Source organism: Cajanus cajan, chromosome 4 (genome assembly GCF_000230855.2).
Source record: "Cajanus cajan strain Asha chromosome 4, NIPB_CcT2T_4, whole genome shotgun sequence".
In the NCBI taxonomy this organism is placed as follows: Eukaryota; Viridiplantae; Streptophyta; class Magnoliopsida; order Fabales; family Fabaceae; genus Cajanus; species Cajanus cajan.
The window spans coordinates 61023412-61047761 of NC_138520.1; the positions used below are offsets into that span (position 1 = coordinate 61023412).

Genomic DNA, 24350 nt, shown 5'->3' on the forward strand with positions numbered 1-24350 from the left:
CTGAGTTGGATATGCTTAACAAGATTAGACATTCTTGGGACATGGTGATCAAGAAATGGAGAGAGTTGGGAAAAAGAAATTGTAATGTGGAGGGGAGTTATCAACAGTGGCTTAGCGAGAGGGTCCAACATGTCAAGTTACCATTTCGGAGTCCCATTCTAATTATTGAAGGAACACCAATTCAAGAACCCATGAGTCAAGAGGAGATCGAAAAACTTAAAGAAGAGTTAGCCAAATTTGAGAAATAAAAAGAAAATATGAAGAAGGAATTAATACAGGCACTCCAAAAGTATCAAGCAGCGCAAAGAGAAATTTCTCAAGCAAGACAACGTGTTGAGCTAGCCAATAAGCGAGCAAGAATTGAAGAAGAAGGTAAGTTGAACACCCGCAATTGTTTAGAGGTTGCTTCCATAGAGTTAAAGATGCGGAGAGGTGAACATGACCAAGCTAGGGTTGATGGTGAACGATGGAAAGAGGCATGGGAAACATCCAAAAAAGTTGAGGGATTGGCACAAAAACAACTTGAGGATTTGAAGCAACAACTCAAAAGGGTAGTGGCTGAGTACGAAAGTAGAGTTCAAGGCGAAAAATGACTAAATTTCAATTTGAATATGGACTATCAAGCCACATTGGGGGAGAAAAATCATCAGGTTATGGGCCTACAGGAAGAAGTAAGGAAATTGAGGGATGTCATCTGAATACGTGAAGAAAATCAAAGAATTTGAGCATATAATCTTGTGAATCGAGTTCAGCAAGTTAAAAACATGCTCAATGACACCTCTCACTTGCTACAATGAGCTGAAGGAATGTCGATCCCACATTCCACTCCCAAAGAAATTTATGACTTCCTTGAACACTGTAGAGATATGATAGCTAAGATGAGAGAGATAGCTATTAGTGGTGAATGATTTGTACTTTTATCTCTGAGTTATCATGATGTATTGCTTCACCTGATGTATTGCACTATTATGATTAATGAAGAAATTTTCTAGTTTCTACTTTGATTTCTCTTCCTTATTCGTTATATATGTTGTAATGTTACGCTCTAAAAATGAAAGCTAAGAGAGGACGCTCATGTGAAAACTACTCGTTTCATATTACACTTAGTACTTAGAACGTGGCGTTCTAAATGAAAGTTTAATTGACAATGATCACAAAGATCCACTGATTCCATGACCTAGTGCCTAGAACATGACGATCTAAGAGACAATTAAAGAAAGATGATTCCACACGAGTCATGCGATTTATGGCTCTCCAACAATTTAGCATTTGCACATACATGATGCATAATTACATTTTCATATCACCGCATACTCATCAGATTTTCATACACAGTTGTAAAATTGAAAAAGAAAACAACTATTGAGGCAAAGAAAGCATCCCTTCGACACCCTTACGGGACACGAGAAAAGACCAAAATCATGGAAGGGATGGTATACGACTTGGAGCAACAGCATGAGGAGATGAGAGAAGATGTAAATCAGTTGAAGGAACAAATGGGAAAGATTTTGGACTTGTTGCAGTCAATGGAATCTAAAAAAGGGGCAAATGGAGAGTCGTCTAAACAGCCTCATGAGTCACCTGATTACCCTCCTGGGTTTACTCCACGCACACAACCCAACCCGAGTGTTCAAGGGTACACACCACCTGTCGTCCTAACGACCTCAGAAAATAACCATCATGTTTCCACTTCAAACCTTTAAGGCCAAATCCCATTACCTCCATATGGCTTACCTCCAGGATACATGCCACCTGTGGCTAATATTCTTGAGGGTAATCCATCTACCTCCTCCTTAAACCCACCAAATCAAACACAAGCCCAAAACCTAACCCTTGAAGTCAATGACCCAAAAATTCTAACCCACCCATTTGCTCATGCACCATCTACCCATATGTATGCACCACCTAATGTAATTCATGGTGACAGGCCTCCTAATCACCAGGGGATAGTTCCTGCGCTAACTGTTATTGTACACCATCGTCATTCGGAAGATATTTCCCATGATGTTCAACTTCAATCTTTGGAAGACAGATTAAGGGCCATAGAGGGATTTGACAATTATGGTTTCAACATATACATAATTCCTTATGAAGTTATTACTTTTCTTGCACGAGTAGGGGTGCTGGAAGTGGTAGAGATGTCATACTCTCCTATTGATCACCACTTAAATTTAGCATTAGTTGAGCGATGGAGACCCGAAATACATACTTTTCACATGACATTTGGTGAGTGTACAATTATTGGTTGTTCGACATATAGATGGGTTCCACTTGTTAAAGATTTATTGAGAATTACACCATCACCAAATGCAATTTAAGTCGGAAGGCTAAAAATAAGTTGAGTTGATCAATACTTTTTTGATGTTTTCATGCATGTGTACAAGGTGCAACAAATGAAACAATACACCTGAGCTTATATTTTGTGATTACTTGAGAGTATGCTTTTCCCTAAACAAGTCTTCAGCACTAGTACCGATGCGATATTTGGTAATACTAACTGACATAGACCAATATGGTCAACTAAGTTGAGGATCAGTCGTGTGGTTATTTGGGAGTATACTTTTCTCTAACAAGTCTTCAACATTAGTACTGAAGCGATATTTGATAATGCTAACTAATTTATACCAATGTGGTCAACTAAGTTGGGGATCTGCCGAGCTTGTTGATTTATATCGAGAATTATGCTTTGTCATGAATTATGATCAAAAGGAAAATAGTGAAACATATGTGTTCTACTACAATTGTTGGCATGGTATTGGATGTCAAATTTTGCATCCTTTGACAACACCACTAAATATAGTTGGTGTTCCTATAGGTGCAAGGTAATATTTTTAATTAAATTTCCTTATTAAATATTAGATTTAACATTAGATAAGTATTTTTATTTAATTTGTTGTTTTCATATTTTCATATAGAATAATGTCTTGCATGCACCAAAAGAAGAACATAAGAAAAACAATTGTTCAAATTTGCAATGCTTTAGATAAGATGAAAGATAAAGATATAGGTTGAGAGTTTTTGTTGTTTACAATTTTAAAATGAATCTCTTGAAATTAATATTAATTTATGAATTTTTTGTGTGTAATTTATTTGGCAATCATGTCTTCAATATTTTCATTCGCTACTATCATATTGTGCAGAACAAATATAGCAGGATATGTATGGAGGCAGGAGTGAAACAGGAACTTATATATATCTAAACTTGCAGTCGAATTCGATTTTTCAAATCCGAAAACACCTATATTCAAACTCGTATTCAGCTAATGCAATTTTTTTCTAATAAAATTGGGTCAAAAATAGACAGATATAGATTCAATTGTTATGACACACGAATATTAATCTCAATAGAAATAGAAACAAAGGACAAATATATTGTATCATTAGACTTTCTCAATCGCAAGTGTGCATCAAGCAGGTACAATGATTAATACAACATATACACAATTAGATAACGGATTTGGAATTTTGTTTGAGGGACATTGGAGTATCATGATACCGGAGAGAAAAACACAAATCATATATGCAATGCAAAATGGTAGGCTTGTGAACAAGTGAAATTTGTGTCTTTCTCTCCTATCATGTCATAGGATGAAACACAAGGAGGGGATCACATCCTTTTATAACTACATATTGAAAAACCAAAGAAATTAAAGTGAAAAAGCAGGGAACATATATATATAATATGATATAAGTGTGTCTATTTGTCAATTTGGTTAAGTTTGCCCAAACCATTGCAACGAGCACAAACGATTTGAGTTTGATCCTTTCGTGCTGCATTTGCTCTCAATCTCACATCAGCCCTCCGGACAAACCCTGCTCCATCACATTCTGGGCATCTGCATGCCACACAAAGTGCAACAACGTACATATAAATTAAAGGCATCAAGCATCAAAACAGTGTAGTGTGTCCAAATGTTAATTGGTGAAGAGAAAACTAAGAAGATGGTATATATATTTACGTGTCTTTGCGAGAGAAGAAGATGGGGAAGGCGGTTCCAATGAGGGCAACAGCAACGGCACCAGCAACGAGGTAAGTGGTGCTGTCAGATGAGACATCTCCAACTGCTGAAACAACGATTGATGAAGATCTATGGCCGTTCCTCTGAAGCCTGGTGCATGGTGCCACAGTTGAGCCCGCAAACGAGATTCTAGTGATGGAAACGCCGACACGGGGAGGGGGGTTGGGTGCATTATTCTTGGGAATCATTGTCTGAAGAGGAATGATGGATGATGCCATGTTTTGGAACAAGTTGTGTTCCTCGGTCTGAAACAAAAACTTGGGATGTGAGAAGTGAGAAGTGAGAAGGACCAAGTGGGTATGTAAACATGACTCATGGTGTGGTTTTATGTATTGAAGATGGGTTGGAAATGATTTGGATAAGGCCACGTCAGAACTTGAGATTTCGTAGGGAAAGTGGATAAGACAGGGTGTAACAACCTTTGTTTTTTGGGGGAGGAAGATGTTCACCACATGAAAATGAAGGGGATAAGAGGAATTAATAAACATGGGAACAAGGTTACCTCTCACCCATACAACTATAACCAAACATACAACTCATAGAGTTTAGATTTTTTTTTTTCATGGGTATTTTCTGTAAGAATTTTTTTTGTTTTTTTCAGATACCTTCTTTGATGGAGATTTCTTCATTTTGTAAAATTAATACCTTTTGTTAAATCAAATCTTTATTGGTAGTTTTTTTTTAATAATTAAGTTGTTTTAAAAAAATTTATAAAAACTTAATTAGATACTATAATCCAAAATTAACTGAATTTATTTACTAAACATGACTACTTAAAAGCGTCATTTAAAAAAAACACACACACACAAATGTAAAATTTATGATAAGTTGTTTTAATTGTATAATGTAATAAATATTAAACTTGATTCTATAATTTATAGTGACGATATATAACATACATCTTGTAATTATTGTTATCAAACTTTATTCAAAAGAAATTTTCATAAACAAAACTAAATATCTAACTAAGTATTTTCCATATTTAGAGATGCAGATAGACCTTAAAATTTTTTAATATGTGTGAATTAATAGAATATCATGGATTTTTTCATGAGTAAGGCAAGAGACTCACTTTCCTTATTATCATAACAATTCTTTATTAGTTCTTTTATTATAGAAACTAACAAATATACTTATTATGACTTCTAATACTGATAACAACTCTTCACTTTTAAGCAATTAATTGAATAATTAATAGGATGATTTAATCTAAAATAAATTCTTATACGAGTTACTTATAATTAATAGTTTTCTAACATAAGACTTGTATTAAATTAAGGGTTACACTTATGATGACTTATGTACCAAGAACGTCAAACTAATTTATGTCAATTTTTCTGATTTTATTTATTTTTTAGAATACATGATCATCCAATAAGAAAAAGACAAGTAGGATCCATATATTTTATTTTCATAAGATAAATTCTTACCAAATAACAATACTCCATCTTAATATAATATGGTGTTATACCCATATTTTTTTTTTAAAAAATAGTATTTCTAAATAATTATATATTAATAATAAAATTTCATGACTTAAAAGCAGTTTATATTAATTTGTAACTAATTATTGGAAGGACTTGTATAAAAAAAGGTCTTATCGTTCCAATGATAATGGTTATCACATACAAAAATTCTAACACTTATTAAGTTAGTTAGTAAGACTAGAAATTCAATAATAATAAAAAAAATAAAAGTAAGAGATGAAGCACATACTTTGTAAAGATTGATCCAAGATATTTATAATCTTATTTTCTTAGTTGAATTTGAATGTTTCGCGCTTACTAAGAGATGTATAGAGGCATAGTCTAAAAAATAAATAATCGATCCTATATATTGCAATCAAATTATTTCCTATTAATAATAGCTAAAAAAAATAATCTAATAATAAGGAAAATATTAGTAACTCGTGAGAATAAAATCTCATTACAACTGTTGAATAACAAATATAATTAAGAATGTGATTGATTTATTTTTAAAATGTTTAAAAAGATTTTAGTATGTCAAATGGGTAATTATTCGTCATGCTTTAATTTAATTGAAAAATGTTTTCTACATGTTATTATTGGACTGATTTACATTCTAAACTTAAAGGTCATTGAACGAAGTTCAGTCCAGAATATGTTCCCAACTATGTACAGACATTGGAGGGAGAGATCGAAACCAACTTAGAGAAAATTCAACATATTATCACATCTAGGGCCTCAATAAACAAATCTTGTTTAAAAAAGTGTCCAAGTGCTTATTGAGATCCTTTTCTCCAATGTATGTTCCAATTGTCGAACATGTTCCAAATCATTTTTAGGTTGTTATAACACCTTTTGAGGTTGCTTCAAATAAATGATTTGCTTGGCATATTATAGTTTGTCCCTCAAATTATCAATTGCAACTTCACTATTTGCCATAGTTTCGTGAACATGTTGAAACACAAGTAAAAGAATGAAAATTGCGTAATTAAAAGAAAAAGACTAAAAAAATTGCATATTGAAAATGATAGGTGATGAAAAGTATAATTTAGTCTATTTTAAATTCATCGAAAGAATGAATTACTGTCCAAAGTTTTCATCCAAACACATTTTAGGTGAATCTAAAATCTCTCACTTTGTGTCTGCTTAAACTAATTTCTCATGTAAGAGAAATAAGTCAAAACCCTTTCATATGAAAGGCAATTTTGTTAGCCCAATATGCAGAAATGGTCCATGTATCTTGTTGTCACTGTCAAGGACTCTTATGAAAACTTTGCATTGGTGTTATTTTCTTATTGGGCCTCTCTACTCGTTCCTTTGGGCTAATAGTTTTTTATATTATTTTTGAACCAATTAAAAAAGAGTTTGGATGAGCATATTATGCGTTGTTATAAGTTTGTGAGAATATGCTTCAATATATTCTCCACAATAATAGAACGCAAGCTTAAGTTACCTTTCAATTTTCAATAAAGCAAATTCTCTTATTTGAAGTTGTGATATCAAAGTTAATGAAAAAACACGAAAGAGGAAGCTTCTTCTGTTATAAATTTCAAGCAATTGATAGAACATTTGCATTGAGTTGCGAAGACATTGCTTCAGAAGCTAACTATGCACAAAGGAATAAAGGTTCAAATTAATAAATTTGGTTGTCTTCAAATACAAGCATTTCCTTGTACATTTTCTTCACAAAAAAAAAATGCATAAAATTTTTCAACTAATTATATATCAAATCACCTTAAAATTCGAGAATTTTTAGTTATATGATTAGTAGATGATATGAAAAAAATAAATTTGTCTTAAATTCTTTTTTAATATATATATTAAAGATGCATAATGCTCGATCAATCATGATGTCCCCTAAACCTCTGAAATTTCGTTGTTTAGAAAACCAAGTTGTTTTAAATAAAAATAAATAAATAAATAAACAAGACTGAAAAAAAAAATGTACAGTTTATTTATGGGATCATATGCTATTGCTGCTTCTTCACGAATACCATGGAATATTTTGTGTTCTCTCTTTCTCCTCCTCCATCATTTTCTGTTTCTTGGCGATTTTCTTAATTTTGAAATAAGTTACATCATGGCACATATGCATCATTTCATGTCTGTTTTTCGAAATCATGTTCACAGCTTGATGAGAGAAACTTGTTGATTCTATTGCTACAAAAGAAAAGTGAGTCTTCATTCAATGCCCATTAATGTTAATTTGACATAATGATTCCATGTCAAGTTTAATTAGTCGTTCATATAAAGTATATGTGGTTCAACATGTAGTGTTTTTCATATTGGTGGTAGGTAGTGAATATTTTACTCCATATGTTGTAGACAACACCCACGAAAGAAGGAAGAATAGGAACAAGAAACAAATGGTTTTCTCTCTGTTTTATTTCTTGGTCTTAGAAGATTAATTTAATTAGTCAAATTCTTGGCACAAAATTAAATATCGGGAAATGCATGGGAATTAAATAGGTCAAGTTGAGAATTTTTCTTGCTGTTTTCTCTACCATGTATACTTGTGAAGCTCTTGTACCTAGCTTCATTCATGGTTTTACAACTAAATATAAATATGTACAATAATAGAGTTATTATCTCATACTTTCTTTCAATGAAATATATATTTAATATAATGAGTTAACGTATTGGTTATATAGCACGTACTCACATGTTATGAAAATGATATAATTAGTAGTAATTTTATATTTAATTTTTAACATATACAAAAATCATTTAAATTAATGATAATCACAATATTACGAACGAGATTAGTTTTTAACCAATATATTAAAAAAAATTAAATTTTACATCAATTAAAGATATATGAATTAAAAAATGTATAAATAGAAAATAATCTTTACTTTACAAATTAATTTTAATAAATTAAATTAGATTCCAATCTACTTTTCAAAAATGTTATCATAATAATTCAAGAAAAAAAAAACGAAAGATATATATTTAGTGAGTAATGTGTGTGTCAAATCTTTTATATGATGATCGATCTGTAACCACTTTCAATTTGGCATATACAAATTAGAAAGAGTTTGGCTCCATTTATTTATTTTTGTTAGCTTAGCCGCCACACCCATTAAGCCATAAGCACTAAAATGTTGTTGATAATATGGAATCCTAATCTAACCGACTAATCAAACTTTCGCAACATGGCTTCCTACTTGATTACCCGTTAGCTACTTAATCATCACCAATCATATGGCTCCTACGTGACTCACTTTGGCTCATATTTAGAGAAGTGTGGCTCTTAAAGATCTCGTAAGTTATTAATGTGTTTCCATATTTTTTTTTTCATTTACTTGGGTAAACCTTCATTCTATAATACTATTTTTCTAATATGATATAATATTATTTGAGAGGTTTGATTATTAGTATATGCTAATGAATCGATGATAATCGTGAATTTAAGACTTGAGAATGACAACAGGAAAAAAAAAACGATTTTTTTATAGTTAATAGCACTATGATTATTCAATGCAAATTATGTACCATGTCTTTACTTCTTCGAATTTAAAATGATTTATAGGTGTTTCAAAATAGTTAATCTATTAATGGGTGCATTTTATGTTACTAATAATAGCATGTCTTTATACCAGTGGGTGCTTTATTTCAATAATGGATCTTCCTTGAGTAGACAATGCTTATCATAATCACTATCCTTTCAAGCTATTTATGCCTTACTTGAATTGACGTCATTAGACGATCCATTAATAATAATATAAAAAGGGTACTTATTGATCCAAATCTCTTTCTTTCTTTTAAAAAGGTATTTATACCTAAAAATAAAAAATTGTAACACGAGTCCATTTCTCTTTTAATGGATACAGTACCTTTTAAGTGAACAATATTCTGTTAAAAGAACATGATTGAAAAGTCTGATGAATGTATGGGCATACATACCTATTATGCCTTTTGTTGTGTTTAAATTCACAAAATAAGAGACCAAGCACAAGCCGTAATATAAAGAAAGAGTAAAAGTTATTGAGGTTACTACTTACTAGTGCATGGCTTAGTTCTTGGGTAATTGAGTGGAAAAACCAGATTCCTATGCATTAGGCAAATCAGGCATGGCAAGAAGTTGGGTCAGTCAATTATACCTAAAAAAGATGGTGGAACATGCAAAGCTTAAAATAAGGTCAAGAGTAGGTAAGGTCAACTAGGGTCACCAAACACTTAGCCTATATAGTTTTTTTTTTGTTTGTGACCAAATGTGTGCAAGCATAAAGCAATTTATGGTTAAACTTCCCACCACCCTCACAAAGCCAAAAAGAATTCTTCCCATTTGCCCATATGATTGTCCTCACATGGATGATGGATCCATAGTTTCCAATTGAAAATGCTTCTTTTTTTTAGTGTTTTTTAAAAAGTATCCGACTAATATAGATTATTATAAATTATGTTAATGACATTTTCCCCCTTAACACATGTAAATTGAGTTGTCCACTAAAGTTTTTCCAGTAATAAATATTGAACTTATATTTTTACAGTTATGTAAGTTCAAATTAGAGAGATTTGAAATATTTTATATCTCTAATAATTACATATAGATAGAATATTAGAAGATTATGGATAATTATTTAAATAAAGTAAAGATTAAAAACGATTTCATACTCTAATCCTCTTTATTAATAGGTATAGATAACTTATAAACAATTTTTAGTTTAGAAACCTATATTGATCCTGATGAATCAAGATTTAATTTGTTTAAACATTTTTAAATGAAAAAGATATATACAAATTAGATAAATCTTCTAGATGATAGCGAGAGGATCATCTCACTATGTAAATTTGCTTATTAAAAGGAATTGGAATCCGTTTCCTTTTCAAAATGAAAAAGGAAAAAGAAAAAGAAAAGTTTAATCCCAAATGAAATCTCTTGATTGTGCAGGCCAAGGTTAGCTATAAGGAAAACCAACCAAACCACGTTGGTCTCCACACATACTATAAATTACAATCCCCACCAGAAAGAGTACTGTCTCTCTTTCTCTCACCTACACACACCTGCAACCAAGTGTAAATTCATTGCATAGTGATTAAACTAAGGTTTAAAACTTCATTGTCTTTAGTCTATTGAGGCTTATAAAAGTTGAAAAAACATTCCTTATTTGAGGGTGTGGTGGTGGTGGTGGGCGAATCAGCAGCATGTCCCTTAGAAGTATATAGAGAGCAAAGGCAATAATAACCTATCCATATTCATCATTGTGGGTTCTTCCATTTTACATCATTTCTCCAACCTTTTTCCTTTCTAACTGGCCTTCTAAATAATAGTAATAATGATAATTTATAACAACAATAAAGACATATTCCTATTTCTGAATATAAAAAATTACTATGAATGGAAAAGAGATATTTCTATTTAACTTACATATTATTTTAATTTTTTAATTGATTCTGCAAATCATTCTATTATATGTTAGTGGGATATAGTAATAGTATAAATAGGATTTTAGATTTAAATCTTGGTATCGTGTTTGTAATTTTGATTGATAAAAAAAAAATTATCTCATTACTTTTATGATTGATAGATAACATTACTTACATTGTTCTTCAAATATATGATCAAAGATTCAACTTAGTCAGTGCATTAAGACTCATCAATTATTTACTTCATTTTTTTTTTTTTGAGGGGAATTATTTACTTCATTTATTTATATATGATATGACTAGTGTATTAAAAATACTTTGTATCTTTATATAGTTTTAAAAAATATTAATAAAAGTGAGTGGTTAATAATGATAGGATGTGAACTTTTGGATAGTTGTAGTTATAAGGGTAGTTTTTTTTTGAAAAATAATAAAGAAGTGAAGAGTAATTAGAGAAGAAATCTTAGGAACAAAATTGTCAAAAAAAAAAATGGAGAGAAAATAGAATAATATCTTTATTAATAGTAATAGGCAGTGTTTAAAAAACCGGACCGAACCGGCCGGTCGGACCGGTTAGACCGGGAACCGGTGGTCCAGCCGGTCCGAACCTTAAGTTAGATCGGTTATGCAGTCGACCCGTTTCAAACCGGATTGAACCGGTCAATTTTCGGTTCAACCGGTGAACCGGTGGGTCAAACCGGTTCAACCACTTTTTTTTATTTTTATTTTATTTTATTTTTATTTTTATTTTTTAAGGGACCATAAACCACAAAAATAATAATGAAAATTGAATCTTTTAATAGAAGAACAAAGATTCTTATTAAATATAACAATAATTACTTGTTCTAATGTATTTGTTTATATAATATACAACTTAAATAACTTTTATAGTATATTATTAATTTTATATTATATATTTAATAATATAATATATATGTAAATATTACATATATTATTTTGTGATATCAATTGCAAGCATATTATATATGTACATATTATTTATATTTTTAATTTGTATTAATATACAGTTTAATATGTAATTTTTTATATATTTTTTACAAAATAAAAATAAAAATAATTTTAAATAAGATAGAAAAATTGAAATTTAAAATAAGATATAAATTTATTAAAATTTATAAGTATAAAATATATTTAATATGAATATTTTTTTCATAAAAATAAATAAAAACCGAGTCATGCGGTTCAACTAGTGACCCACCGGTTCAACCTTTGATCCACTGACCCAGTACCTTAACTGGTTCGATGACCGGTCCGGTTTTTAAAACTATGGTAATAGGCTTCTAGCATAAGGAAAAGCATTGTGTGCTCATGCATTTTTTGAAAATTAAAAGTAAATGTCAATAATCAGAGGATTTGCGGTTGTTGAGTAGTTGTTATTGTATAGATAGTTTTGAATAGTTTTAAAATATATATATATATATATATATATATATATATATATATATTAAAAAATAAAGAATAATTAAAGAGGTATTATATAAACAAATTTATCCAAACAAAATGTGTCCACCAAAAAGAATAAACTCGTTTATTATTAATTAGGGAGAAAAGAAGTACTCTATGCCTCTTTGTTTTAAAAATAAAAATAAAATATAATGAGTAGTTATTTAAAAGGAGATATTTTGAAATTAAATATTGATTTAAATATATTTTTAGTCTCTCAAATTTAAGACAAATTTATTTTTGGTTCCTCAAATTTAAAACTGTTGTTTTTAATCCCTGTAATTTTTAAAAATCTTGTTTTACAGGTACCAAAAACAACAATTTTAAATTTGAGGAAACAAAAACAAATTAACCTTAAATTTGAGGGACTAAAAACATATTTAAGCCTTGAATATTATTGAAGTAAAAAAAATAGATAAAAAATAATGAAAGAGAAAGTGATGTATAAGTTATTATGAAGATAAATTAATTCAAAATTTGTGAAAAACTAGTATAATTAAGTATAAATGTAATAACCCGCCGTAATCGCCACACTTTATGAAATCACCGACACTAGCAACTAAAGCTAAGTTACTAGAATGTACAAGATTAATAATAGAAAATATATCATACATATAAGTATCATGAGTATATATATAAAATGAAACCAAACAAATATAAACATGATATATATATATATAGTCATCCCAAAATAATCCTACATCCTAGTGCCGATCAAGCACACCTATACAAGGTACATCAATAGTACCGCCATCAAAAAAGTCACAGCACCTATTCGTATCAGCTCCTCAAGCCTAACCTTGATCTAGTCTCATACAACATATGATCATCATAGTCGAAACCACCATGGAACAGAAAGGGTAAGCTAGAGTTTAAAAATATATACATATAGAAACAAGTCTATCATATACAACAACACACCAGATATCATGTATGAAAACTAATCACATCCCAACCAAGCATGTACCTCACCCAATCATGTCCCAAAAGACATCAAATGCACATGAACACATCTTAACATATATCATATGCAAATACATTGACCAATGCATCGTCACGCATTCACTTACGGAGATCTCCTAATAACATGAGTAGTCTAAGTGATTTCCACCCTACCGAACCAACCTAATCGTTTTCACGCCTGAAACGTCAGCTTGATCACAGTAAAATGGGATACCAATCCCTCATCTGGTTTCTCGAGTCTCATCACTTACACTAGAAAAGTCTGGTTCCATTGTTAGAGTAGTACAGCTGGATATAGGTTTACCACGACCTTGGCATGCATTACCAAGTCACATATGAAATTCGCCCACTAATTATCCTTAAGGAACCAACCTTTCCAGGTACTTGGTTAAGGGTTGTAGCCCTCGACCTCTTACCTTACTCAACCACTAAGGATTTGGAGGAGACTCAACATACCTAAAATCCTACTCCAAGAGACACAACTACTTAAGAAGGGTTTTCCAAACAGTGACCTACCCGAACACCACTCTAAGATACCCTATGTGGGATCTTCAATTTTCAAAATAATTTTCTTTCCTCAAATCCTAAGTTAACCATCATGTTATAATGTCACACCGCATTCTTAGCATCCATACCTCATCATACATCTACTATATACATTACATCCAGTCAATGCATATAGAGAGCAACAACATCAATCATGTACAACATACCAATGCTTAACATCTCAACCAATTACAGCATATCAATGCTTAACACTTCATACAATAATAGCATATCAATGCTCCATAATTAATTCAACATAGCATATCAATCATATAAAGCATATCAATGTTCATCACTGTTTCAAGTACACAAGGATAACATTCCAATGCTTATTATCATTTCAAGTACACAAAGATAGCATATCAATGATCATTATCATCATCCTATAACACACAACATGCAATAGACACAAGAATTCTATTCATGTTCACCAATTTCACCCATCATACAACAATATCACATGCAATTTATCAAAATAACATATTTTTACACTGACAACCTTCACATAAAACAACCCATAAGGAGTTCTACTACTTAAATCACTCACATCCTTATCTCATATGAAAGACAAGAATATTTTCTACAACTTTCATGAAGAACTCAGTTTCTAATTCCCTTATCTACCATGTTAAAAATTGTAAAAACCGCAACCATTTTCCTAAATTTTGACAGCTTGACCTTTGCTCACTAAAAAAGTCATACTAGAGCTCTAGACCTCCTTTTTGAGTGATTCCAGTGCCACTGGAAAGCTAACATCCAAGGCTACAAATTTTATGAAGATATAAAGACCAAATTCGGTCATCTACTCTCACTGTTGCAGTGCTCAAATCAATGCTTTAGCGTTGGATTTCTACCAGCTCAGTTTCCTTCCCACGACTATGGCCATAAACTATGGCCATAAACCACGGCCATGACTATAGGTCTTTGCCACTACATTTTTACCCCACGGCCATGGCTATAAGTCTCTGCCACTTCATTTTTTTCCCACGACTATGGCCATAAACCACAGCCATGTTTGCAAGTCTCTACCACTTCAATTTTTACTCCATGGCTATGACCATGAACCACGACCATGACTGCAAGTTTCAGCCACTACAAATTTTTCTCCATGGCCATGGTCACGAACCACGACCATATATGGTTGCAAGACTCTGCCACTACAATTTTTGCCCCATGGCCATTGTAGACCCCTAAAATTGTCCGGGTCGGAAATAAAGCTTGAAGACTCTCGAAGACTGAAGGAAGATCAGCCAGAAGGACTCCTGGAAGGCCCTAGGAGGGTTCTCTGTAGGTCTAGAGGTCTTAGAATAGCTCAAAATAAGGAAGTGGAGGGAATGAAGCCCAATACGGCCGTACTGAACTTAATACGGCCGTATTGAAGCTTCAATACGGCCGCAGTGAACTCAATACGGCGTATTGAAGTTTCAGAAACTTCAATACGGCCGTACTGAAATCAATACGGCCGTATTGAAGCTTCAATACAGCCGTATTGAACTCAATACGGCCGTATTGAAATTTCTGAATTTCAATACGGCCGTATTGAAGTTCAAAAATTTCAATACGGCCGTATTGCTTCTGTAGGCCGTATTGCGCCTATTCCCTATAAATATGACGTCAATTGGACGTCATTCCACACTTTTTCAGATAGTTTTAACCCTCTCCTTGAGTATTCTGGGGTTTTTGAGCAGTGTTCTGCCCTAGAAATCACTCGGAGAGTTGATCCGACGAAGTTCTTGAGCCCCGAGCCATTTTGCTTGAGGATCGAACCTAGTCGAAGGGAAATCCTCCGGATTTCCATAGTTAAAAGTTTTTAGAAGGAGCGGGCGAGCTTGTAGAGCGAGGGAACGCCAAAAAGCTTCCCAGTTTTACTCAATATATAAAAGCACGCTTCAAGAGGTTTCTTCTTAAATCCTTCCTTTTACTGCTTTCTGTGTGCATATTTAAACTGTCATCATGTAGATAGTTAATTTATAATTGCTTAGAATAAATAGGGGTAATTTAGTAATTTTACACTGTTATTTTAGAAAATAATCTGTCATAGGGAACCCGAAAGGGGCGCTGTGGGGTGCTAACACCTTCCCCACGCGTAACCGACTCCCTTACCCAACTCTGGTTGTAATGGCCAAAGTTGATTTATAAAATCAATTGCCTTATCCCTTTTTCCAATGTTTTGAGTAAAACATTGGTGGCGACTCCACGAACCCTCCTTTTACGAAAACCACTAATCCATGGAGGGTCCCGCTTGGGATTAATATGGATTGGTGAGACGTTTTAATAAATAAATTGGATAGGATCGACAAGGTCTCAGTTTGAGAACAAGTCGTTCTAATAATCCAATACATTTTCAAAACTAAAATAATAAGCGAGCTCGACCGTCTTCGCGACCGCCGAGGCCCGTTTGGGCCGGTGGCGACAGATGGCGACTCCACTGGGGAAGCTTCGAGAGTCAGTCCCATTTAGTGACAGATTATTTTTAACAAATAATAGTTAAAATTACTTCATTACCCCTTGCTTGTATGATAACATGCTTTATATATTTGGCTTTAAATAACTGTTGTTTGTTTAAATTTCCGCAATTGTTTGAAATAAATTGCACGCAAACCTTTGCACACAACAGTTCCCTCTATACCCAGGGGCATGAGTGGTAATCCATAGGGAGTGGATGTTAGTACGGCCGGTTGAATGGGTCTATAGGAGCCTACGAGACCGTTGTCGGAAAAACATCACTCAAGGTGATAACCATGAACTCGAGTCCGACAGTGCGTTGGAGCTTTCCATCGACTTACGACGAGAGGAATTGGGTCCCTATAATGGGGGCACCTTGGGGGCCTTTGACCAAGTGAGAACAGTTAGATCCTCCTTGAATATGCACTTTTCTGCAGGAGACCCCTACCTCGTGATTCGCTCGTGACTGTTCGTGGATGAGTGAATTGTTTGTGCATTGTTTATGTGAAATTGTTTGAGCATACATTGCATTATTTAAACATACAACATTCCTTTTTTTAAAAATAAGAATAAATAGGAATAAGAATCTTCCATTATACGGTGTTAACATCTACCTTCATCACATTCATATAGGTAGTTTCCCTTTTCACCCAAAAAATACAAAAAATATATAAAATAAAAAATACCCAAAAAAAGAAAAAAGGGTTATTTATCCAAACCAAGCAATATCATGCATCATCTTAGGAACATCCTAAAAACATAATAATGCTTAGTTGAATAAACACTATGCATGCATATCCACCACCATCATCTCATATCATGCATATAGATCATGGAGGGATCTAGGAGTTATTCATTTCATACATCTCTCCTAGTATTCCATTAATAAATATTAATAAAAAGAAAGAAATAATCGATGCGTATGTTCAAAGAATGGATCGCACGCCGTTCGTTATCAAGTGTAAGCCAACAACCGCGCCAAGCGAGCACACGACAGCTCCATTGTTGGTAATCAAGACGAATAAAGGGGAAGGTCCAACACCATTAAGGATCACTGCTCCAAGACCTTTCCCCTACGAATCAAATAAGGCTGTGCCATGGATATACGACATCCACCTTTCTGCCGACAGCGATATCTCTAACATCGCTGGACTTGGGGGCATGACTAGGAGTGGCAGGATCTACACTCCCGATGATCTTCATGATAAAGCTCCCAAGAATAAAGAAAAAGAAGAAAAGAAAACCGAGGAAAAAGAATCCGAGGAGGAGACAGACGAGCTGTTAAAATTTATCCGACAGAGTGAGTACTCCATCGTGGATCAACTTCATAGGACGCCAGCAAAGATTACGTTGTTGTCGTTGATCCTAAGCTCCGAACCGCATCGGCAAGCTCTGTCGAAAGTCTTGAACAAGGCATATGTGTCGCACACTATCTCCCAAGACAAGTTTGAGGGGATTGTTAGTCACATCATGGCTAGTGATCACCTCACTTTCACCGATGAAGAAATCCCCGCTGGGGGACCGAATCATAACAAGCCCTTGCACATCTCTGTAAAGTGCAAGGAGTATCACATCGCTAAAGTCTTGGTAGATAATGGATCTTCCTTGAATGTGATGCCAAAAAGAACGCTCAAGCAATTGGCAATCAAGGGAGTCCAAATGCACCCGAGCAACATGATCGTTCGAGCTTTCGACGGTTCTAAAAGAGAAGTGGTGGGAGAGATCAATCTTCCAATCCAAATTGGACCCACTATCTTCAACGTCGAATTTCACGTGATGGACATTACTCCGGCATACAGCTGTCTCCTTGGCCGACCTTGGATTCAGGATGCGAAAGCTGTACCCTCTACGCTCCACCAGAAAGTCAAGTTCATAGTGGGTGACAAACTGGTGACTGTACAAGCTGAAGATGACATACTCATCAGCAAGCCATCCAACATACCTTACGTGGATGCAGCAGAGGAAGCTTTAAGAACCGCCTTCCAAGCATTGGAAATTGCCAATGTTGAAACGTTTCCCCAAGAAATGAAGAAGGTAGCCCATATGCTCACCAAAAATGGATACTTGCCGTGACAAGGACTTGGCAAGGACTCCTAAGGAATTCCCTAACTACCCGTTATCAAGGACAATCCGGGGAAACAAGGGTTAGGATACAACCCTGTTAAAGATCAAAGAACGAAGAGGAATCAAGATCCTTCTCGACGTTCTTTAAGCCAGATCTTTAGGAAGGCTGGTTCACAAACGTCAAGGCCAGCTGTCGTCATCAAGTGTCCTTTTCCTTCTAATAGGGATGTATAGACTCAGTGACTATTAGAGATCACTCCTCGGGGACAGCCCGACCCCCGAGCCTCGATAGGGCACATGTTTCCGCTGCGATTATAATAAAATCATTCTTCATTAATTTCTTATTGCTTCTTTTCTTGCTTGCAATAAAATTCTAAACCACATTATTTAACCCTGTTTGAATGAACATAAGTGAGGTTAAAATCGTCTTAATAATCAATAAACCCGCATCATTTTTATGTGGAAGTGTGCATGACAGCTTGGAGCACCTTTTCTTGGCATCAATAAGTGCCATCATGGATAAAAGAAATCCTAAAGATAATAAGCTCGGCAGGAAACCCAAAAAGGGGACTGCGCAAAAATAAGAGCAAAAGACCCGCTAGGAATCCCACAAAAGGGTGACCTAGGCAAAAGTTAGGGTTACAAAATGAAGACAAAAACCCGCTAGGAATCCCACGAAAAGGGTGACCTAGGCAAAAATTAGGGTTACAAAATAATGAACAAAAACAAAAGCCCGCTAAGACATCACAAATGGGTGTTTTAGGCAAAAGTTAGGGCCGTCAAAAAAGAAAAACAAAATAAATCCATGATGGTACCATCAATTGAATTCAACAAGGGGCTCAAGAAAAGCTATCCAAGCACAATCATTAATAACAAAGATGTGCTTAACCTCATAAGTGTTTAATCAAACAAGCCTAAACACATAAGCCTACCATGGCCAGCCATTCTTACAAAAACCATTTTTCAAAAAATAAAATAATCCCCTCTAAAACACAAACTTTTGAAAATATATCCTTTCCTTCTTTTCTCTCTTGTCCCAACGATTTTTGAATAATCTAGTGGAAACATGGAGATATAGTGGTCAATAGGAGGGTTGACACATCTCTTAAAGAAAGGGAAGAATCATTTGGTTGATGACACCAAAATCAAAATACGCATCATTCCTCGGTAACAGAAATCGGCAGAGCACAGTCCGTCTGGAGGAATGGCAAAATCCAAACAGAAAAACGCATCGGTTAATTCTTTTGAAAAAAGAATCAAATAGAATTAGGTGCATCATACCGCATACATGCATACAGATGATAGGTGTACTGGAAGATCACTTATTCTCTGTTTATTGAAAAAACAAAAAAAACAAAAAACAAAAAAAAAAAACAAAAAAAAAAAAAACAAAAAATATAAACTTCAGAAAAAAAACAATGCGCCTGTACCATGTTCAGTACACCCGTACTAAAATTGGGGTTATGAACAAATTTTCAACTCAACATGGGCGTACTGAAATGGATACGGCCGTATTGGCCATAAAGAAATTTTCAAAGACCTCGTCATGAGGCAATTGCATAAAATAGAAAATAGGAAAAATTGATTGTGTATGACAGCAGTCAACAAAAAGCCGAAAACGGAAAAGAGGCATGGGTACAAAAAATCCAACAAGAAAATTATACAGAATAACTGAGCCTGGAGAGGCTCGCCGAAAGAATACTCTTTCAGAATAATTGAGCCTGGAGAGGCTTGTCGAAACAATACTCATACAGAATAACTGAGCCTGGAGAGGCTTGCCGAAAGAATACTCTCAGAATAACTGAGCCTGGAGAGGCTTGCCGAAATAATACTCTCAGAATAACTGAGCCTGGAGAGGCTTGCCGAAAGAATACTCTCAGAAAATAATTGAGCCTGGAGAGGCTCGCCGAAATAATACTCTCTCAGAATAACTGAGACATTTCTGTACAGAAAAAGCCGAAAAACAACAGAAAAGGCAAAAATACAGAAAAAGCCAAAAAATGACAAAAAAGGCAAAAATACAGAAAAAGCCAAAAACGACAAAAAAAGGCAAAAGATTTAGAAAATCAATCGCCTCGTACAAAATAATTGAGCCTGGAGAGGCTTGCCGAAATAATACTCCCGCAAAATAATTGAGCCTGGAGAGGCTTGCCTAAATAATACTCCCGCAGAATAACTGAGCCTGGAGAGGCTTGCCGAAATAATACTCCTTCATCATAACTGAGCCTGGAGAGGCTTGCAGAAATAATACTTCCTCAAGATAACTAAAGCCTCGAGAGGCTTGCAGAAATAATACTCCCCAACTGTACAGAATAATTGAGCCTGGAGAGGCTCGCAGAAATAATACTCCCCAGAGAAACCTCAACTCAAGCTCACGGAACGAATCCCCAGCGAGAGCTATCAAAGCAAGATCGACGACATTCCCAATGGAAGCACGATCACCCAAGCAGTATATCTAGTCAAAGGACTTAAAACTTCCTCAGTGGAAGATAGCTCTCTGACTCAAGCGCTGAGTGAGGCTAAGCCTGCAGAGGCTTCCTAAATAATACTCTGGGATACATAAGATCCCACATTCCCCAGTCGCCTACTCAGAGGCATCCCTGCAAAAGAAAAAAATCAAAAAAGATCAATAACCATTCCCCAAGTGGAATCCGGCTCTCAGCCTATCATTGAACATCAAGATGATCTGCCTAACAGAAGAGGCCAATCACAAACCAATGACAAAATCCCCTGGCGGATAACAGCCTACACAGAGGCAACAAAATCCAAAAATTAAAAAGAGTTACCCGAATAAGGATAACCGGGATACTCCACCAACGTCCAAAGGACGTCAGCCAACCATAAGGCACTGCTCATCTCAGAAAGAGCATCTTCGTGTCTACACCCCAAGGAAACAGAAATTCCTCAATGGGCGCCAACTACTCAATGGAAAGTTGGGACACAAGAACCTATGAGTAACTGCACATCCCCTAGACGGATCCCTGCGTTATCCAGCCCTCAGTGGCACAAAAATCAAAAACAATCGTCGAAACAGCATCGTGGACTGTGGAGACAAAATCAACATCCAGAATCCCCAGCGGATAACAGCCTACACAGAGGCAGCAAAAAATCAGAAAATCAAAAAGAGTTACCCGAACAAGGATAACCGGGATACTCCACCAACGTCGAAAGGACGTCAGCCAATCATAAGGCACCGCTCACATCAGAAAGAGCATCTTTGTGTCTGCATCCCTAAGGAATCAGAAATTCCCCAGTGGGCACCAACTACGCAATGGAAAGTTGGGACACAAAAAACCTATGAGTAACTGCACATCCCCTAGACGGATCCCTGCGTTATCCAGCCCTCAGTGGCACAAAAATCAAAAAACAACCGTCGAAGCAGCATCGTGGACTGTGGAGACAAAATCATCACAAATCCCTGAAAAGGAAATATTCACGCTACCCCCGTCGTCACAAACACGGAGGTATGCAGCTTCCGGCTCGAGCAATGAGCGAAGCTATCTCTGGAAAGGAGGTACTCACTGCTTACCGTTGTCACAAGGGTACTTAGCTTCCGGCTCAAACAAAGAGTGAAGCTAAGCCTGGAGAGGCGGTACTCACAGCTTCCAGCTTGGGCAGCAAGCAAAGCAAAGCCTGGAGAGGCGAAACTCACACTGCTCACCATCGTCACAAAGGTGCTTAGTTTCCGGCTCGAACAAAGAGCGAGACTAAGCCTGGAGAGACGAAACTCACACTGCTCACCATCGTCACAAAGGTGCTTAGTTTCCGGCTCGAACAAAGAGCGAGACTAAGCCTGGAGAGGCGAAACTCACACTGCTACCGTTGTCACAAGGGTACTTAGCTTCCGGCTCGAACAAAGAGTGAAGCTAAGCCTGGAGAGGCGGTACTCACAGCTTCCAGCTTGGGCAGCAAGCAAAGCAAAACCTGGAGAGGCTACTCGACAATTTTCCACCGGAAGACGCTACAAGTCAGAAGGTCGGCGCATCACCCGGACAATTGGGTCAACTCCTTTACTTGTCAGCCGATACACCAAAAGGCCGTCCGACTAAGTAAAGGGGGGGCAGCTGTAGACCCCTAAAATTGTCCGGGTCGGAAATAAAGCTTGAAGACTCTCGAAGACTGAAGGAAGATCAGCCAGAAGGACTCCTGGAAGGCCCTAGGAGGGTTCTCTGTAGGTCTAGAGGTCTTAGAATAGCTCAAAATAAGGAAGTGGAGGGAATGAAGCCCAATACGGCCGTACTGAAGTTAATACGGCCGTATTGAAGCTTCAATACGGCCGCAGTGAACTCAATACGGCGTATTGAAGTTTCAGAAACTTCAATACGGCCGTACTGAAATCAATACGGCCGTATTGAAGCTTCAATACAGCCGTATTGAACTCAATACGGCCGTATTGAAGTTCAAAAATTTCAATACGGCCGTATTGCTTCTGTAGGCCGTATTGCGCCTATTCCCTATAAATATGACGTCAATTGGACGTCATTCCACACTTTTTCAGATAGTTTTAACCCTCTCCTTGAGTATTCTGGGGTTTTTGAGCAGTGTTCTGCCCTAGAAATCACTCGGAGAGTTGATCCGACGAAGTTCTTGAGCCCCGAGCCATTTTGCTTGAGGATCGAACCTAGTCGAAGGGAAATCCTCCGGATTTCCATAGTTAAAAGTTTTTAGAAGGAGCGGGCGAGCTTGTAGAGCGAGGGAACGCCAAAAAGCTTCCCAGTTTTACTCAATATATAAAAGCACGCTTCAAGAGGTTTCTTCTTAAATCCTTCCTTTTACTGCTTTCTGTGTGCATATTTAAACTGTCATCATGTAGATAGTTAATTTATAATTGCTTAGAATAAATAGGGGTAATTTAGTAATTTTACGCTGTTATTTTAGAAAATAATCTGTCATAGGGAACCCGAAAGGGGCGCTGTGGGGTGCTAACACCTTCCCCACGCGTAACCGACTCCCTTACCCAACTCTGGTTGTAATGGCCAAAGTTGATTTATAAAATCAATTGCCTTATCCCTTTTTCCAATGTTTTGAGTAAAACATTGGTGGCGACTCCACGAACCCTCCTTTTACGAAAACCACTAATCCATGGAGGGTCCCGCTTGGGATTAATATGGATTGGTGAGACGTTTTAATAAATAAATTGGATAGGATCGACAAGGTCTCAGTTTGAGAACAAGTCGTTCTAATAATCCAATACATTTTCAAAACTAAAATAATAAGCGAGCTCGACCGTCTTCGCGACCGCCGAGGCCCGTTTGGGCCGGTGGCGACAGCCATGAACCACAATCATGGATGTAGGTCTCAGAATTTTCTGCATTTTCATGGATTTCATTTTCAATCCTCTCATTTTCTTCGCCAATATTCCCCTAAACATGATTTACACTCATGATTACTACTACACTCGTTCAAGCAACCTAGAAATCATGGAAATTTTGACATGCATGCATCAAACTCCATGATCACCCATTTCTACCCAACTCATTCAAGAACACAACAGCCCCAACAACATGTAACCCACCCAACTCAACTACTCAACCCCCAAATCACACCCTAGATGATGATCCAACTACATGCAACCCAAAATGTATAACGATTCGGGTTCTAACTTCCCTTACCTCAATCCCAAGCTCCACGAGGAAGAAGAAGAGAAGAACAGAGAAGAAGTGAATGGAGAAGAAAAAGAGAATGAAGGAAGAAAATCTTTCTTCACAGCCTAAGCTCCACCACTTCAGCCTTGAGAAGGAAAACAACAATGAAGAAGCTTCAGAAGGAAATGAGAGTGAAGAGGGAAAAGCAAGAGTTTCGGGTCTCAATAAATATTTTTAGTTTTTAACTTCATAGAAGAAGAAAAAAATCAAACCGAACAAATTTGGCTAACCAAATCATTTTACGTCTTGGTTTGACTAAATTTTTTTTATTAAAATAATTCAATTTTTATAATATGCTTTGATTTGATTTCTCTTGCACAACATTTGTTTGGATTACATCCCTCGATTATTTTTTATTTATTAAAAAA

General features: G+C 35.5%; 1 protein-coding gene across 1 annotated transcript; it reads right to left on the reverse strand.

The window, feature by feature from the left end:
- Window positions 1-3493: 3493 nt before the first annotated feature.
- LOC109790086 (uncharacterized) lies at window positions 3494-4326 on the reverse strand. Its single transcript, XM_020349187.2, has 2 exons — window positions 3960-4326; window positions 3494-3836 (listed from the first exon to the last, which is right to left on the reverse strand). The coding sequence occupies exons 1-2, from the start codon at window positions 4235-4237 to the stop codon at window positions 3698-3700; spliced, it is 417 nt and encodes a 138-aa protein (XP_020204776.1). The 5' UTR covers window positions 4238-4326; the 3' UTR covers window positions 3494-3697.
- Between the last annotated feature and the right edge of the window lie 20024 nt (window positions 4327-24350).

Coding starts and splice junctions, on each gene's coding strand:
- LOC109790086 (XM_020349187.2), bottom strand. CDS start 4,237: ATGGCATCATCCATCATTCCTCTTCAGACAATGATTCCCAAGAATAAT. Junction 3,837..3,959: donor TTCTTCTCTCGCAAAGACAC/GTAAATATATAT, acceptor TGTGGCATGCAG/ATGCCCAGAATGTGATGGAG.